We start from the raw sequence: 18042 nt of genomic DNA on the forward strand, positions 1-18042 counted from the left end.
CCCTTTTAAATACCTTAAGAATCAATTTGATACAAGACATGTATAATATTTGACTCTTAAAAATGTGCTTCACCTTGTTAAAAACATAGGTTGTAACATATAACTTGACCTTAACATAGTATTCTCTAGTATATGCTGCTAGCTCATGCATAAATAAACAAAGCCAATAAGGGTATGTTTTATTGGAGTAAAAATGGGAGAAATTTTACTCACACTTTATTTTAGTGTAATTATATTTCATTTAAAGAGTGCGTTGAAACAACAATTAAGTTGTCTTTATGTGACCTTAAAATTATAAATAGTGAATCAGAAACTTGCATTAAGTTAGACTGCATACATTATGCTCTACACTCTTTGGATGTAATCCTTTCAAAGACTCTACATATTACATAATGTGAGATGCTTTGCATCAGATTGTCTATATTTCATTGTTTAATGTATTTATCATTAAGTGAAGTATATAACTGGAAACTTTGAGATCAATACATGTTGTTAGATGAATGGTAATCAATTTAATTTCTAGAAAAGCTCATTTAATTTATTAGGAGGAGAAGTAACCAAAATAAATACTTCATCTCCCATGATTGCAAAAGCATTGCCTTAATCTTTTAGCAGCCTCTTTATAAATTATGAAATTAAGGCAATTATTTTTTAGACACCAAAAGAATTGCCTTAATTTCATAATTTATAAGGAAGCTTACAGTTACTTGAAAAATTAATAATCAGCTCTCAGTTGAACACATCTGAGAAACCAGCTTGATTACTCCCCACATAGGTGCATCATTCTGCAGCAAATAATTTTCAAGTTACAATTATTATAATTTGTAGAAGTCAACAATAAATAATAGGCATTGATTGCTCTCATACAAATTGGAAGGAACCAAGAATGTAAAGAGAGTTTACTTACCACAAGAACAACATCAAAAGCTTCTTGATAGATGCTAAGTGAGTTCTCAATGTTGTGGTTCCTGCAACAGTAATTTCATATCATTACTTATCTCGTATATCAGTAATATCCAGTTTCCTTTCAATCTATGCATACCTATTGACTAGACTAAAACGGAAGTTTTCCGAAGATGGATTAGAAAAGAGAAAAGAGGAATAATCATTCTCTTCAAACAGCGCGCAAAGAAACACAAACAGCATCAACAAGAACAAACTCCTTTCGCACTAGACGGCATCGCCTATGAAGTAAACGATTTCATTGTATCCCTAAAAAACTTTGATATACTTATTCATATGGTTTTACAAATTGTCACCAACTACTCAATAACTAAATATAGAGAGCTCAAGCATCATTCATAACCTGGCAGTCAGAATATATCAATTGCGGCAAAGTAAAGTTTTAACTTACAAGAATCCCACGGATATCCGTGTCTCATAATTCAAGCCATCAGACATTCCCAGGTCTCCAAGGTGATCACCAAGAAGGAGAACATTGGTTCTCTTCTTGACCGAAGCATTGTCAGCAGTTTGATCATCTGTATCGCCCAATTGCTCGTGGAGAGGCGCAGCCATGTCAAGAGCATGCTCATTTTTATTTAAGCTGTGAATCACTTTCCCTGAATTTGGAATTTGCAACAAAAAGTAAGAAATGATTCTATGAAGCAAATACGCTCATCCAAATCATCCCTTAGAAGCTTCGTACGCATTTCATATTTTCATTATATAAGATAATAAATTGGTTTAATGTGATATCAATTTGTATAAAGAAAGAACCCAACATATTAATTTCAAGTACGTATAACCAATCACCTTTAAAAGATACAAGGTGACCATCATTATCAAATACCATCCTATTGGATACTATCTTCACATTTTTGAAGGATCTATGAAGTTTCTGCCTTAAAACCTGTTATATCAGGAAGAAAAAAATAGCAACACATTGCAATTCAGAAACACAAACAATAACAGACACAGATAGTCCAGAACACAAGCTTAAGACCTCTTCAATGATATCAGCAAGTCCTGCGGAGAATATCAACACAGGAATGTCTCTTTCCTGAAATTTATAATAACCGAAAACAGGAACCGGTATCAGAAATTATTTCACATGTCTTATTCCGTCAACATATTGAAAAACTCAGAACTTCAGCACTTCACACTAGATGCTTTTGGAAAAAGGATGAGAAATATACCTCCAAATATTCAAAGAGTTCACCAACACCTTCCCTAAAAGCAATGTTGGCATCAGCAACCGATTGTCTTATCGATTCGAATGTAAGTCCTCCCTCAACGAGAAGACCATGTGTTTTTCCCCACCTGGTGCACCAGAATAAGAGTTTCAGCAGCTGGCATTAATGTTCTTCAGGTTAGAGCTTATATCTCCACCATTCAGAAACAGTGACATACCACTCTTCCATGAGCTTCGTTTTCTCTTCAAGTCCAATAGTTGGCGAAAATTCTAATGGATGATAATGTTCATATAACCGCTGCCTTTTCTCATCGTATTCCGGATTACCTTGCTTCAAAAGGCCATGACTGCCTAAAAGTGATTCTATTAGATATAAACCGGAAAATCCTACTAAAAAAATATATTTTTCTTTTTGAGTTTTTTCCATCATAATTAACATAAAAAAGTATAAATAAATAAATTGTTCAGGGAACATACTTTGCCCACGAGTTCCATTAATCCAAAACTTTGTTAATGTGGCATCAAAATCAGCAATCACCTGATATCAACAATCTGAATACAATCATAAAAACAGAAACATGTGCAAGAAAACTATAAAAAATAAATAACTTACATTCTCCCGAGATACGATTCGATGAAATTCAACTAGACTCCCTCTATTTCTAAAAGCATACATTCTGAGATTTAGGTAACACTACACTTAAGTACCCTTGTACTTTGTAAAGTATAACATTACTGAATTCCTATGAATCAAACCCTAATAACCAAATCTCACGTGGGATTAATGTAATTTACCCATTTTTTCACAGGTGCCAATTTTGTAAAACACTGAGTACCTATGGAATATACAATACAACATGCAAGTCTTTGGTTCAAGTTCAACCAAGTAAAAAACATTAAAAAATAAATAAATAAATAAAAAGAAGAACATGAATGTTTCAGTTTCACCTGAAGCTTGTGGGGACCAGCAGAACGAATTGCAGCAATCTTGTTGTCCAGCAAAAGAGGATCCCTCACCAACAATTCTGAAGCTAACTTCACATCCTCCATTTCCAAATCTTTACCACAACAGAATGATTCCCTTTAAGCAAAAACACGACAACAAAGATAATAAATAAGCAGAAAAATAACTAATATATTTGCCAATTAATAAGAATTTGACTAATTTGATTCGTATTGAATTGAATTGCACATGAAATTAGAAAAATTGTTGAAAGAGAAGAAAAAAAAAAAGAACCTTGTGGAGTTGAGAAGGGAAAAAGAAGAGAAGGGAAAGTGAGGTGAGCGAAAGGTGGTGAGAAGAATCGATTGGAGTTGCGGTTGGAAGCGATAACTCATTTGAAGGCTACACACTCCTCGTCACTCTTCACTCCACACTCATCTTTTTTGCTTCTTTAAATTCAGATTCTTCACTCCCTTGGGTATCAAATTTCACATCACATGTATTATTTTTTTAATTTTTTTTTAGAATAATCAACCATATATTGTCATATAATAAAAATAATTAATTTTTATTTAAAATGTTATTTAAATACGTGAATTTAATTGTATATAATTATTTATATTGTAAACACATTAAAATTTAAATTTTATTTCTTTTAGTAATACTTAAATTGGTACTCCAAAAAATTTAAATCGAATAGTTTAATTTTTAACAAATTTTTATTGCTTCAAAAATGTTCGAATATTATTATGATATATTAATTTTTTAATTATTTTAAATAAAGATAAGTTTATCTTATACCGGTATTTTTTACGCTTTTTAATTTTCATATAGAGTCGTTAATGGAGTAGGCCACAAATATGAGGTGCATGTACGATTTACCAGGATGTGGTGTCAGGCGTGAAGAACTCGGATGGTGCGATAGGGAGAAGCTCGATCAGACAGTTCGATTTGCTGGGACAACACGGACGGTTCAAGTTGTGTCTTCATTGTCGCGCAGGCCAAGCTCCCTAGAATGGTGCCTCTGAACTCAACATACCCTTTTGTTGCTCCCACTCCCTCAGTTCGAGATCACTTTCAAAGTGCCCCTGAACTCTCATAGCCCTTCTATTCTCTCTTCTTCTTCCTTAAGCTTATTCTTCAAAGTGCATGAAAAAAATTAAACAATGCCAAAAAAACACAAAGCTAAAGTTATTGATCGTCTTAAACTTTATATTGTAAAATATTTCTGTCATCTTAATTATGTAAGTTTATTTTTTTAAACATTTTCAAATTTTATAATTATAATTATTTTTGTTAAAAATTTATTTTTTAGTATTGTTGTTAGAAATTGAAGTTAGGTATATATATGACATTATTATTAGAAATTTAGGAATATATGTTTAAATAATAGTTAGAGATATATGTTTAGATATTGTTAGCTAGAGAATATTTTAAAAAATTTTTGTAATAATTTTAGAAATTATAATTAATTAATTAATTTTTATGATTAATTTTAGAAATTATAATTTTAGGAATTATGATAATTTTTTGTAACAATAAATAAACTAAATTGGTGTATAATTTTTTGTAATAATATTGAAAATTTTGATTAATAATTAAATTTTGTAAAATATAATATATTTATTTTTCAGTATTAAATATATGTTTGTTGTTAGCTTTTTAATTGACATAAATATATATGTTATTGTAGTTGAGATTTTAATAATAAAATTTAACATTAGTTAAATAAGAAGTGGATTTATCTATTAGTTATTATTATTAATAGTAAGTTAGAATATGTAGTTAGTGATATAAGAATTATTATTACTGACCGACAAATTATTTATGACTAAATAAATAAATAATTATGTAAGAAACAATTCAATGCTTACCTTAGGAAGAAGTATGGCTAAAATAATTAATATGTATAATAATATCGTAATTTTTAAAAATTATGAAGCATTCGAAATAATTTGTAGGAGTATTGATTAAATTTGTAAGTTAAATTATTATTATTCGAGAGTTTAGTAAATTAGATTTAGTAAAATTAGTTATTTTAACTGGATTTTATTCGTGATAGCTGTGTGATTTTAATTAATATATATTGTGTAGTTAATTATCAAGTAAATTGGATTTAGTAAGATTATTTGTGTTAATTGTATTTATTCATATATAGTAATTACTAAATTGTATAATTAATAGGAAGTTTAGCATCATGCCATTATAATTAGTTACTCTAATTTGAAAATTATTAAATTTTAGTAGTAAATTAGTAATTATTAATGATTTGACTAATAGTCTGTTATATTTTTGTAGAGTTTATGGATGTTGACATGTGACCATCCACTGTCTCTGGATCGATACCATTCTAATGTGGAGAAACATTTACGGTTTATCAGTTTTTATCATGCTTTTCAGATTGGAATAATTCAATGCCAGAAAGCACTGGTAAATGCTTTAGTCGAAAGGTGGCACCCAGACACACACACCTTTTACCTTCCGATTGTGAGTGTTCAATGACACTGGAGGATGTAGCTGTTATTCTTGGTCTCTCGACGAATGGTCTTCCAGTGACAGGAATCACGTTGAGCAGTTTTGAAGCCTTAGAGGGTGAGTGTTTTCACCAGTTTGGGTTTGCATCGACAAAGTCCGACTGTAGAGGAAGCTGCATAAAATTGACGTGGCTTCGGGATTTAAAAGAACGTTTACAGTTGATTGACGAAAACAGTGTTCAGAGGTACGTGAAGTGCGACGTCTGCCACATTCGGAGCCATTGCCCCGTCACCTTCATCTTCATCTCCGTCTAGAGCAACAACTTCGTAATTGCTTTCAAACTCTTCCTCACTATCACTATTGTAATCTTCCCGTTCAATATTTCGGGCGGCTTCAGATTGTTCGAATTCAATGTACAACTCAATGACCGATATCTGAGCGTGAGTTTCAATATACATTGAAAATATCTCTTGCATACTTGCTTCGTCGATTACATATTTGGTTTGAAATTGAACGAATCCACCAAATACCAGTATGGGATATCTATATAAAATACATGATATTTTTCTTGACATCTCAGAATTTATTTTCTCACAAATCACACATTTTAGCTCTTCAAATGAGATTGTGAATGGAATAATAATATCTAACGGATTCTTGCAACTAAATTTCATTCCTTCAGATGTTTGTAATAAAATATGACCCAAATAATATACTTTTAACGGAATTCTATCATCCATTTCTCACACTCTCATAAATATGAACTTCACTATCAGATTTTTTAAGTTCATACGAAATAAGAGAGATGCAGGAGTTGGGGGAAGAAGAAGAACAAACAGAACAAGAAGAAGGAGATCTGAAAAGTTGCATCCGAGTTCTACACGCACACACCCACATATATATATGTTTAAATCGGACCTACCGATTAGTATTGTCCGAATTAAAAAAATATTAAGCAAACAACCCGAACCATCCGAGTTCAATTTCACAAAACAAAAAAGAATATATACAGCTCGAACGGTCCGATTAGCTCCGGCCAAATTCAAATTCTCCCTCCAACCAACTCGGACTGTCCGATTGGTGGTCAACTATTTTTAGAACAAAGAAATCGGATGGTCCGATTTCTCCTTGCCATTGTTCAAAAAAACCTGTCCCACACCGATGTCTAATATCTGTGTTCTCGATAACCAAGCACAACTCACACACTAGTAGCATTTCGAACAAAATGAACCTATTTTTTAATAATTTAATTATCTTATAATAAAATTTATTAAAAATGATTGATATTAACCATTCATAATATTTTTTATTTAAACTTTTCAAAGGTTTTTTATTTGTTATACTTTATATATAATATTTATGATTTAAACTAATCATTTATTCATTAGATTGATCTTTTTAAAAATGATAAATAAAAATTAAATTTTTTTTACCAACGAATTATAGTTCAAGTGGCAGAATCTTTGTATACTCATCTAAGAGATCACAAGTTTGAATCTCCTTATCTTTAGTAAAAAAAAAAAAATTTATTAATTTATTTATTATTTCTAATAAGTAATAATAGATTATTTATAAAAATAAAAATTTAAATATAATCAATTTTATATAAAATTATAATTAAAAATTATTAATAAATTAATATATTTAATTAAATTATTATTTAATAAATTTTAACTATAAATTTTACATAACATAACTACAAATCAATTTTCACTATTTTATATATAGCGAATTAACATTCACCTCACACCGTAAAGATAGAAATGATAGTGGAAGAAAAAAAAAACAAAAGCAAAAGGATTTTTGTCCCACGTAGGCCGTAGCCATGATTAATGAACGTTAATCCTCACTAGTCATCAGTCATAACCCAAAATTGTGGGACCACAAATAACAATAAAAAAAAACCCCAAGGTAATTAGATTACCACGTGGCACTCATTAATTGGTGAGAACAACTTTGTACCATGCTTTTCGTTGTAGACTAGTGTGGCTCTTGCATACCCATCACCCACTAATAACGCTTTAAATTTGTTATAAAAAAAAAAACAAAAAACGAAGTTGAAAATTAACTAGCCGTTGGAACTGAGACTCTGAGAGTCCCTACTATTCTCTATCACTGCGCCCAAAGAAGAAGAAAGTGTTAAGCTTTGTTTTTACAATCTTCACCCTAATTTGTTCAGACAACAAAATCAAATTCAATTTCTCCTTTTTTATTATTTTTTGATTCTGAGGCAGAGAATGAAGGGGGTGAAAGGAAAATTGCTGAAGAAGCTGAAATCAATCAAGCCAATTGAGTCTCTGAGGCATGATCGAATTCTTCAGGTGAAAGCATCAGATGGGTACGTTGATTTTCTCCAAAAGATTCCAACTTTCAACCTAAGTTCCCCTTTTCTTTCCCGAGAAAATGTTCCCAAGAAGGTCGTGGTTGTCCAGAAAAAGGTGCATCAGGAAGAACAACCAGAGGTAATTGATGTGTCAGAGCTCATGAAAGACCTAAAAGATGATGATGATGATGAAGAAATAGATTTGGATAATTACAATGACAACAAAGAGAACATTGGACCATGCTCGTTGAAATCAAATCACCAATTTGGACACAAGGGAATTTCTGAGAATGGGTTCAGAGAAGAAACAGAGCGAAAACAGAGCAAAAAGCAGAGTAGGGTTTTGGTGGATTCAAGATCACCTGAGCCAAGATCTGATTTTGATGGAAAAAACCAAACTCCATTGTCTGAGATTGATGTCACGTCGTTCCGGAGGCCGGACTTGAATTCTGGCAGCTTGTTCGACCCAAATCTACTAGCAGCATTTGAGGAGGCCGTGAGGGAATATGTTAGGATGACAGAGGAACAGAGGAGAGCCAGAGCCGAAGCAGAGCTCTTAGAGAAATCATGCAACATTGTGGAAGAAATTAGTAATTGCAATTGCGACAGCGATGGCAATGGTGATGGCGATGATCCTTTGTTGTGCTTTGAAAAGAAGTGTCCACCGGGAGGCGAAAGCTGTGTGATCTTCTACACAACAACTCTAAGGGGAATCCGGAAGACATTCGAGGACTGCGAAAAGATCCGGTTCCTTCTCGAGAGCTTCAAGGTTCTGTACTTTGAGAGGGACATATCAATGCACAAGGAGTTCAAAGAAGAGCTTTGGGAAACTTTGGGTGGCAAAATTGTGCCACCAAGGCTCTTTGTTAAAGGAAGGCACATTGGTGGAGCAGAAGAAGTTGTGACATTGCATGAACAAGGGAAATTGAAGCAAATCTTTGAAGGAATCCCTAAAGATTGTTCCAATGGTCCATGTGATGGATGTAGTGGAATAAGGTTTGTGCTTTGCTTCATTTGCAATGGAAGCCACAAAATCATTGAAGAACATGGAGAGAAGATTCAGTGCTCTAAGTGTAATGAGAATGGCTTGATTACATGCCCCTATTGCTCCTCTTAGTTTGTAAGAATATCAGTTCACAATTTGTACTCTATCTTTGAGTAATAGTTTCTGTATGTAACTGGATTTGAGGGAAGTTGTTTGTTTTTTTTTTTTTTTGGGATCATTCTTTCATTATTTGTTTCAATGCTGGTGATTTGGCACCTTAATGGCTATTTGTTCTGGTTCTTGGAACAAATCTGAAATAGTTCAAATTTCAGATTCAGTGTGCTTTACAATGTATCTATATCTATATCTACATACCATTAATAAAAAGGGCTTTTACATTACAAGTTGAAAGGTATACATATTCTTAAGAGTAATAACTAATAACTCCTTATTAGACAAAATTTTACTATACTGAATTTACATATTAAAAATGTTGGACTCAATATTACTTATCCAAAAATCAGGCATTTATAAGTATTTGATTATCTGATAGTATAAATTACTTTGTTTGTTCACTTTTCTGTTATATAACATTTTCTTAATAACCAATATGGAATTAAGAGTGAAATAAGGTTACACATTAAAGTAGTCAAGGAAACAGAACAGTTACACATTGAATATCAGTTACCAACATTAAAAGTTGTTACCTAGTCCAAAATTTGCAACATTGCATCTCTGATTCAGCATGTTCTGATAATTAATTTTCAGTTTCAGTTTCATGGCATTACCACAGATGAATTCCCAAATTGTGTTGAAATTAGTAAGGACACTAATTCATATAACGCAGTAACAGTTGCAGATTAAATGAAAGAATTAAATCCTTCTAATATTAAAACATACACACGGTTAGAGTTCCATATGGTTTAATTTGCATGCATACTTTTCTAACTTACCTATCTCTTTCTTTTGTTCCTCAAAATTGTGTCACATTCTCTGATCTGAGAAGTTGAAGATGATGCTGCTGAAGCACCAAAAAGGTTTTGTTCTGTCATTTTCAGCATTGCTGCTTCTTTTAGCAATGAATTGTCACTGTTCTTCTGCTCATACTCAATTCATAGTTGGAGATTCAGCAGGTTGGGTTATTCCACCCTATCCAACCTACTACACCAATTGGTCTCACAACCATTTCTTTAGAGTTGGTGATTCTCTAGGTACAAAATTAAATTGCCATGTCAAATTGATGTTCTTCAATTTTGGAGGACTATATATATTTAGTGCTTTCTTTTTTGCTTTGATATGTTATTTCTATCTAATCTTAACAGGACCACTATTATATCAGTAATTCTTTTCTTATTTGTATCTTTGAATCTTTTTTTTTTTTTTTGCTTTTTTGCCTCATCAAGAAGACAATACAAGGTATGAAAGAAAGTAACTATTATTGTTGAATATATATGCTTTTATTGTTTATTTGTGTCATTTGAATGCTTAAAAGCTGCAAGATTTTATTATTATATTTTGTTCTTTAGCATATATGATATATTTGACATCATATGGTTCCCAAAATAATAATAATAATAATAATAATTGTATTTTATATTTGATAAATGACAAACAATTTTTGTTTTCCAAATTAAGAAGTTTACAAGTTAGTTGATCGTAAATAGTTAATTTTTGGGTATTTTTGAACACAAGTTGAATTGATTTATACCCCTTAAGAAACTAACACCATAATAGATTATACAGAATCAAATCAAATATATCTAAAGCACCACAAAAAAATTTGGATGTAAAAGTATATAGGTTAAAAGATTATTGTTGTTGAGCAGATTTCATTTTCAACCCAAAACCGGAATCATCCCAATGATGAACAAAGGTTTGGGCTATCCCAATAGTATTAACCAAAACATGTAAACTACTTTTGTCACCCTTTATAACATATATATTTGAATTACTATATCAATTTACATAGCAAAACAGGTATTATTGTACACTATACTTTTAGAAATAACAATAATATTTAGGTTTAATTACTCTGCTGGTCTCTATAGTTTCGCAAAATTTTCAATTAGGTCCCTATATTTTTTTTTCTTTTAATTGAGTCCTTGCACTAATTTTTTTTTTAATTGGGTCCCTACATTTTTTTTTCTTTTATTTAGGTCCCTGTACCAATTCTTTTTTTTTAGTTGAGTCCCTATAAAATTAAGCCAATTACTACTAAGAGGAACTTAATTAAAAAAAAAATTAGTACAGGGACCCAATTAAAAAGAAAAAAAAGTATAGAGACCTAATTGAAAATTTCATAAAACTATAAGGACCAACGGAGTAATTAAACCTAATATTTATACCACTTTTTATCTAATTTTTTTATATATTTCTTTTTATGATATAAAAGAAAAGCTTTACATTCGCTTCTTATTGATTACTTCTAATATCAAAAGTAGCAATTATAAAAGGATAAAAATTCACATGCATTTGTCTTTATATAAAGTTGATAATTAATAATTGATAGATAATAATAATTTAGTTAAATCTGTTAAATCATCTAACGATTTTCGACTATTAACTTTGTATAAAGACAATTGCATATAAATTTTTATTGTATACAAAAGGTTGAAATGTTCATAAAAGTAGCACATATAACTTGATATAAAAATAATCGCTAAGAATTATTAGATAATTTAATATACTTAATTAAAAATTTAATTATTCTATTAGTCTTTATAATTTTATCAAATTTGTAATTAGGTTCTTATATTTTTTTTTCAATTGAATTTATATATTATTTTTAATTTTATAATTAAATTTTTATTATTTTATTTGTGTAAAAAATATTTTTTTTTATTTTTAATATTTTGATAGAAAAAAGATTTAATTACAAAATTAAAAGCTATATCGACGGAAATTGAAAGAGAAACACGAATAGAACTTAATGAAAAGATTATTTGAGAAATTTTGGTGGTGCAAATATCGTAACTCATGATTTATGAATGTTTATTGGGTACGCAGTATTCAACTTCGACCCAAAATTCTACAACTTAATGGAGGTATCAGAGTACGAGTACGAGCACTGCACATCCATGGAGCCTCTCAAAGTGTTCAACAGCAGCCCAGCAATCATCCAACTCAACCAGAATGCTTCCTTCTTCTTCGTTTGCACCATCGCCAACTACTGTTGTCTTGGCCAGAAGCTCGCCGTTTCCGTCCACCAAAGGACTCATAACAACAAACCTCCGTCTTCATCGCCGTCGCCGTCGCCATCGCCATTGCCTTCTCATGCACCACCACCTCCCACGCCGCCACTGCCACCGCCACCGTCAGCAAGTAATTCTAATGGTTCTGCTGGCAATCCTCCTCCTTCTTCAAATAAGAAAAATAATGCAGTGGCATTTGGGACTAGTTTCAGTGTTCATCTGCTTCCACTCTTGCTCTTAGGGTTTTGGATGTTCTAGGTTATTTATTTTTAGGGTTTTATATTTCATTCTGTTTTCTTAATTAGTAGTCTTTTAATATTGAGTTTGATGATTTAATTATTATTAGGGGTTTGTTTGCATTGGATTTTGTCGCTTGCTTTATAATGTTATGTTTTTCAGGGCATATATTTAGTATTGTTTAATTTGTGCTTGAATTATCATGCTATACGTATACTCACTTTATTATTTTTAGGTTTAATTACTCTGTTGGTCCTTATAGTTTTATGAAATTTTAAATTAGATCCCTATACTTTTTTTCTTTTCAATTAGGTCCCTATATATTATTATTTTTTTTCACTTAAATCCCTAACGTGACAAAAACGTCTAAAATAACAGAATATTCTTTTAAAAAAACAAATATTCTCTTTTTTTGGGATAGCAAGACACTCTTATATTTTTTAAATTCCAAAAAAACCCTTCTCACTTCCACACTCACATATCCTTAGCCCTAACTTCTTCATCAAGCTCTCTCCGGATCTGCCGCACGGTGCCCTCTCGCCGCGCCTCCTCCTCTCGGCGTCCCTATCGTCCCTTGTATTCTACTCATCCCTTGTATTTCGCCGTGCCTCTGTCCCTCTCTCCCTCGCCGCGTCTCACCTACGTGCCTCCGTGCCTCCGTTCTTCCATGCTTCCCTCGCCTCGCCGCGCCGTGCCTCCGTCCCTCCTCACCACACCGCCGCTCCGTCCCTCGCGCCTAGTTTCGCTATCTCGCGCCTGCTCCCATGGCTTCCATTTCAGACAGAGCCTAGGACTAGGTTGGATGCAGGGACTTGGGGGTTGGCCTTGGTTATTGCATTTCAGACAGAGCCCAGGACCAGGTATGATATTAGTTTTCACTTTTCAGCATCATGATTGTAAAGAAATTTGAGTCTGTCTTCAATTGCATATGTTTTACTTCATGATTACTTGAATACTTGTTTATTGTTTGTTTCTATTTAGGGTTTGATGATCAGTATTCAATAACATAATTCATAACATGATTGTACTAGTGATTTGTTTTCAATGCTTGATTCTCTTTCGGGATGACCTTATTGCTTGGCCCTCCACCTCCAGGAAGTGGCAAAACAACACTATTGTTGGCTCTGACAGGGAGACTTGACCATTCTCTCAAGGTTTTGAATCTCTAGCCTTTTTTCTTGTCATTTTTTTAACTAATTTTCTCTATATAATAATTGGTGTTTGAAAGTGGCATCTGCATGCCATGCCATATTGAATCTTTCAAGCATTGCTGCATTAATTTGTCATAGCATTTTTTTGTCTGCTAATATATAGTACCACAAAGGAATTAATTATGAATGAGGTGGAATGAAACTCAATAGTTGATAGTTTCTATTTAATATACTGTTCCTTACGTTGATTCATTGTTTAGATACAAGCTTATAAAAAAATTTTAGTCCCTCTAAAAGATTTTTTCTTTTTAACTATCCATTTATGCTCTTATTTTGTGTATTGGATCTGGCTTTCAAGTACTGATGATAGTTAGAGTTACTGATTTGGGATATTTGTATATGTTATTTTTCAATTTGGAGTTTAATTATCTTAATGTTCCATACAGAGAGATCCACAAGCGCATCTGTGTTGCTTGGAGTGATCCTTCACTTGTGGAATCTCTAACTGAGCCTACGTGGTCCCCTGATGGTATATAAATTTGGCATCTTCTTTAATCTCTAAACGAAGATATTTTCTTAATATCATCAAGTTATGATTTCATTAGACATTGACGCATGATTCTTATTGCTTTAGGTTATTTTAATATGCAGGTGAGCTTTTTTTCATCACAGATAGGAAAAATGGTTTCTGGAATATTTATAGATGGATAATTTTCATTATCTTATTATTGTGCCTTTCTCAACTTCCATATATACTTCTACCTTTCTCAACTTCCATATATCAGGCAAGCTATCTTGTGCTTCTTATTGACAACAGGAAGTCATATATACTAGTTCTTATTTACAGAATTTATTGAAGTTGGATGCTTTAAGTGGGAGGAATGGTGCTGGTTCTCAGCCAATGCCAAGAGCTAAACAGACACTATCAAGAGTAGCTGTGACAAGAACGTTATCAGAGAAATATTCTGATTTCAGCTTGCCAACCTTACAATATTCTAAGGAGCAATCTAAATCATGTGAAATCTGCAGACGATTTGAGACTTTTTAAATCCAAGATTATGTGAGAAGCTTGAGGCAAAAAGAAATGGACTTTATATGCCTCATTGTTTTACATTGTTTTATTTAATTCAGAGTAGAAATAGCAACATTTTGTATGCCTTATATGTTAGAAAACGAGCGAAAGCATAATAAAAAGTATATTTTTAAGATTTTGTTTATGAGTTATATAATATTTTATTTATGGATATTAATTTTTTATTATTATGAAATTTTAATAAAAAAATTATTTGTTTAACATAATGAATCATTGATTAGGGATTATAGGAATATTTTTTATTGAATATTTATAGTTTCACCGAATTTTCAATTAAATCCTTATATTTTTTTTCTTTTCAATTAGGTCCCTAAGGGTATAAAAGTAATTTCACAATTTACTAACATTTTTTTGACGTTTAACGTTAATAGGGACTAAATTGAAAAAAAAATTAACGTATAGGGACCTGATTAAAAGGAAAAAAAGTATAGGGACCTAATTGAAAATTTCGCGAAACTATAGGGACCAACAGAGTAATTAAACCTTATTTTTATATTTTGTTATTTTTTTTTTACTGTTTGATTATGTATGTAAAATATTTCATGTGATTTTCGGTAATTTTTTAGGAGAGATATTCTTATCATATGAATTTTATTAAAAATCTAGGATTCTGTTATAGTTATTTTCAAGTAAATTAACATTTATGTTCATGAAAGATTAGAATATTACTAATATATTTACCCATAAATAAAATTAATACGAAGAATATGTTAGGAAATCATTAGAATTTATTTTTTCGTCATTAATATTTAAAAATATAGATTAAAATATATTGTTAAATTACTAAATTAATTAAAAAAATTAAGTTTACGGTCAAAAATAATAACAAAGAATAATAAATTTTGATAATTTTTAAATATTTTTTAATTATTATTTAAATATGTTTTTATTCATAGATAAATTTGTTAGTATTATAAATTTTTATGAGTAAAATTTGCAATTTACTCGTTATTTCCATTTTCTTATATAAAAGGGTGTTATATATAATCATATATGCATCCAACAGTTTAAGAGTTTAGAAAAGATGGTTTTGCGACAATTATCTCTGATATTAAATTTCGTTAGACAAAAAGAATATTTTTTTATTTTTAAGTTGAAAGTCAATAAACACTAGCATACATTATCCACTTTCAAGTATACAATTAAAGACCTTCTATATATTTATTTTCTTTTCTTCTTCATAGCATGTCTACTTTTGACTAATATGTATGATGTTACAAAATTTAAGAAAAACGTTTTTTTGTGTAAATTACTCAGCAATCATTTTTCAACGGGAATAAAGCTTATTGCTTAATAAAGGTAACGGTTGTGATACAAAGGTTATTGGGGTCATTTCGCACATGAACATAGGTGAAAAAAATGAGTTGAAAATTCATATTACGTGAAAAAAAAGTGAAAAAAATTATCGACAAAAGAGGATCAATTTTCAATTGAGGAATTATGTGATAGAAAGCAGATAAAGAAGGCTCATATTGATACTACGACTTGTATATTTCTTAATTCCTAACTAGCAAGACACCTGCGCTATGTGCGGATAACACAAATACAGTATATGATGAGATGAAGTGAATGCGTATTTGGTTTTTTATTTGGTGTTAAAAATCGAAGAGAATCATTATGATTTAAAAAATTATATGTAAATTCTAACACACTTAGAACCGATTTATATATAAAAAAAAGGGGATAGGTGAGGAAGTTAATATTATTTTGTTATCCTTAAGTAATGTTTTGATGATATGAATAATAGAAAAAAAATATATGGCATATATTTTGATGATTGTGTTGAGTAAGGTTTGATTTGTAGAAGATATGAATATGGAAAAATGAATTTAACGAAAGAATTTATGTTTTAAGCGAATGAATAATAGTTGTGAATTAATAATTAGTACGTACTAACACTACAACAAAAACGCCATTTAGCCGCAAAATATTTCGCGACGGTTTCATGAAACGCCGGAAGATAGGGCGCGGCAAAACGGATAACGGCGGTTTTAGTCAACCGCTGGAATAACCGCCGCAAAATGTGAATGGATTTTGCGGCGGTTATAATAACCGCCGCTAAATAGCAAATAAACGAAAGTAGCACTTGTTTTGCAGTGGTTCTAAATCGCCGCCAAATTTCAGTATTTTCATTCTCGAACCTTGAACCTGGAAGAAGGAAAAGCTTTAACAATGTCATGCTGCCACCAAGCCAAATGACTCTTCGATATATAGCTGTAATAATTATGTATATCATACGAACACATTTGATTGCAACACAATTTTTTGTTGTATACTTTATACCTGATCATAGTTATAAAAGGCACCTTATATATTGGGCAAAATGCACAATTAAACCAAATGGACGACCAAATTACACAATTCTACCAAATTAAAAAATATTACCAGGATATCCCAAAAGCACATTCTTATGTAATTCGAATTAGTCCCATTCGAATCAGTCCCATTCTTATGTAATTCTTATGCTTGCATGTAATCTTAGGGGAGTTCAAATTAGGGTGATTCAAATTATGCATGCTAGGACGTCCCTAGTAATTCAAATCAGTCTATTTCGAATTAATTTTGGACCATAGTAGATCGAATTAATTTACATCTATTTATATATGATCCAAGCGTATATAAAGAGTACATTTAATTATATCCATAATAAATTCAATAAAGAGTTTCAATAACGAATAAAAAAAATAATAATTATAAATATTTTTTATAAATTATTAAAAATCTAACATTTTCTAAAAATATTTATTAAGATTTAGAATTTAGTCTTTAATATTTAAAATTAGTGAAATATTTGCCAAAAACATTATATTTGTTAGTCAGTTAGCATTATTGAATTTATTAACCATGATAATATGCAGATCATTAATTGGTTTTATATAAAAATATTTTTATTCTATTTAGTATTTAATTTTGGTAAAATATTAATTAATTTTGAATTTTATTATTATGAATTTTTATATCTAAGAATATAGGTTAAGATTGTTATTAATAAAAATTTTAAATTTTTTATTTTAATAAATGCTCAACAAATCATTAAAATAAAAAAATTAAAATTTAAAATGATAATTTTGGTAAAATTATAAAATTTTTAATTTTTAATGATTTGTAGAAAATATTTTTAATTATTATTTTTAATAATTTATAGAAAATATTTATAATTATTATTTTTAAAAAATGCTTGATTTTTAATAATTTATAAAAAATATTTATAATTATTATTATTTTTATTTATTATATTTATTATGGATATTATTAAATATACTTTTATTATACTCTTTATATACTTTTGGACCATATATAAATTGATGTAACAATGATTTAAACATATGCAGTTTAAGATAATAGTGTTTATTTAACTAGATTATACCCAGATGGTTATTACTAAAGAAAACATTACAATATGTGGTAATACGCATTTTGCGGCGGTTTAAACAAAACCGCCGCAAAATGTAAAACAATAACTCACCAGGGGTACATATAGCGGCGGTTTTCGAAAAGACGCGCGAAATG

General features: G+C 30.5%; 2 protein-coding genes and 1 long non-coding RNA gene across 3 annotated transcripts; 2 read left to right on the forward strand and 1 right to left on the reverse strand.

The window, feature by feature from the left end:
- Window positions 1-292: 292 nt before the first annotated feature.
- On the reverse strand, window positions 293-3574 carry LOC112779258 (uncharacterized). Its single transcript, XM_025823507.3, has 10 exons — window positions 3372-3574; window positions 3083-3215; window positions 2612-2672; window positions 2353-2485; window positions 2139-2262; window positions 1946-2002; window positions 1756-1852; window positions 1355-1562; window positions 908-968; window positions 293-785 (listed from the first exon to the last, which is right to left on the reverse strand). Exons 1-10 carry the CDS (start codon window positions 3470-3472, stop codon window positions 723-725), a joined length of 1038 nt encoding a protein of 345 aa, XP_025679292.1. The 5' UTR covers window positions 3473-3574; the 3' UTR covers window positions 293-722.
- A 4042-nt stretch (window positions 3575-7616) lies between these two features.
- On the forward strand, window positions 7617-9277 carry LOC112779940 (uncharacterized). Its single transcript, XM_025824289.3, has one exon. The coding sequence runs from the start codon at window positions 7790-7792 to the stop codon at window positions 8990-8992; it is 1203 nt and encodes a 400-aa protein (XP_025680074.1). The 5' UTR covers window positions 7617-7789; the 3' UTR covers window positions 8993-9277.
- A 2545-nt stretch (window positions 9278-11822) lies between these two features.
- On the forward strand, window positions 11823-14647 carry LOC112779578 (uncharacterized). Its single transcript, XR_003190768.3, has 4 exons — window positions 11823-13148; window positions 13384-13442; window positions 13886-13968; window positions 14287-14647. It is a non-coding gene; the product is annotated as an uncharacterized lncRNA (long non-coding RNA).
- The last annotated feature ends 3395 nt before the right edge of the window (window positions 14648-18042 follow it).

Source organism: Arachis hypogaea, chromosome 19, assembly GCF_003086295.3.
Source record: "Arachis hypogaea cultivar Tifrunner chromosome 19, arahy.Tifrunner.gnm2.J5K5, whole genome shotgun sequence".
Taxonomy (NCBI): Eukaryota; Viridiplantae; Streptophyta; class Magnoliopsida; order Fabales; family Fabaceae; genus Arachis; species Arachis hypogaea.

What these genes read in the sequence shown, in the direction of transcription:
- LOC112779258 (XM_025823507.3), bottom strand. Translation starts at nt 3,472, where the DNA reads ATGAGTTATCGCTTCCAACCGCAACTCCAATCGATTCTTCTCACCACC. An exon ending in TAATGGAACTCGTGGGCAAA is followed by an intron (nt 2,486 to 2,611) that starts GTATGTTCCCTG and finishes AATCACTTTTAG; the next exon opens with GCAGTCATGGCCTTTTGAAG. An exon ending in TCACCTTGTATCTTTTAAAG is followed by an intron (nt 1,563 to 1,755) that starts GTGATTGGTTAT and finishes TTCCAAATTCAG; the next exon opens with GGAAAGTGATTCACAGCTTA.
- LOC112779940 (XM_025824289.3), top strand. Translation starts at nt 7,790, where the DNA reads ATGAAGGGGGTGAAAGGAAAATTGCTGAAGAAGCTGAAATCAATCAAG.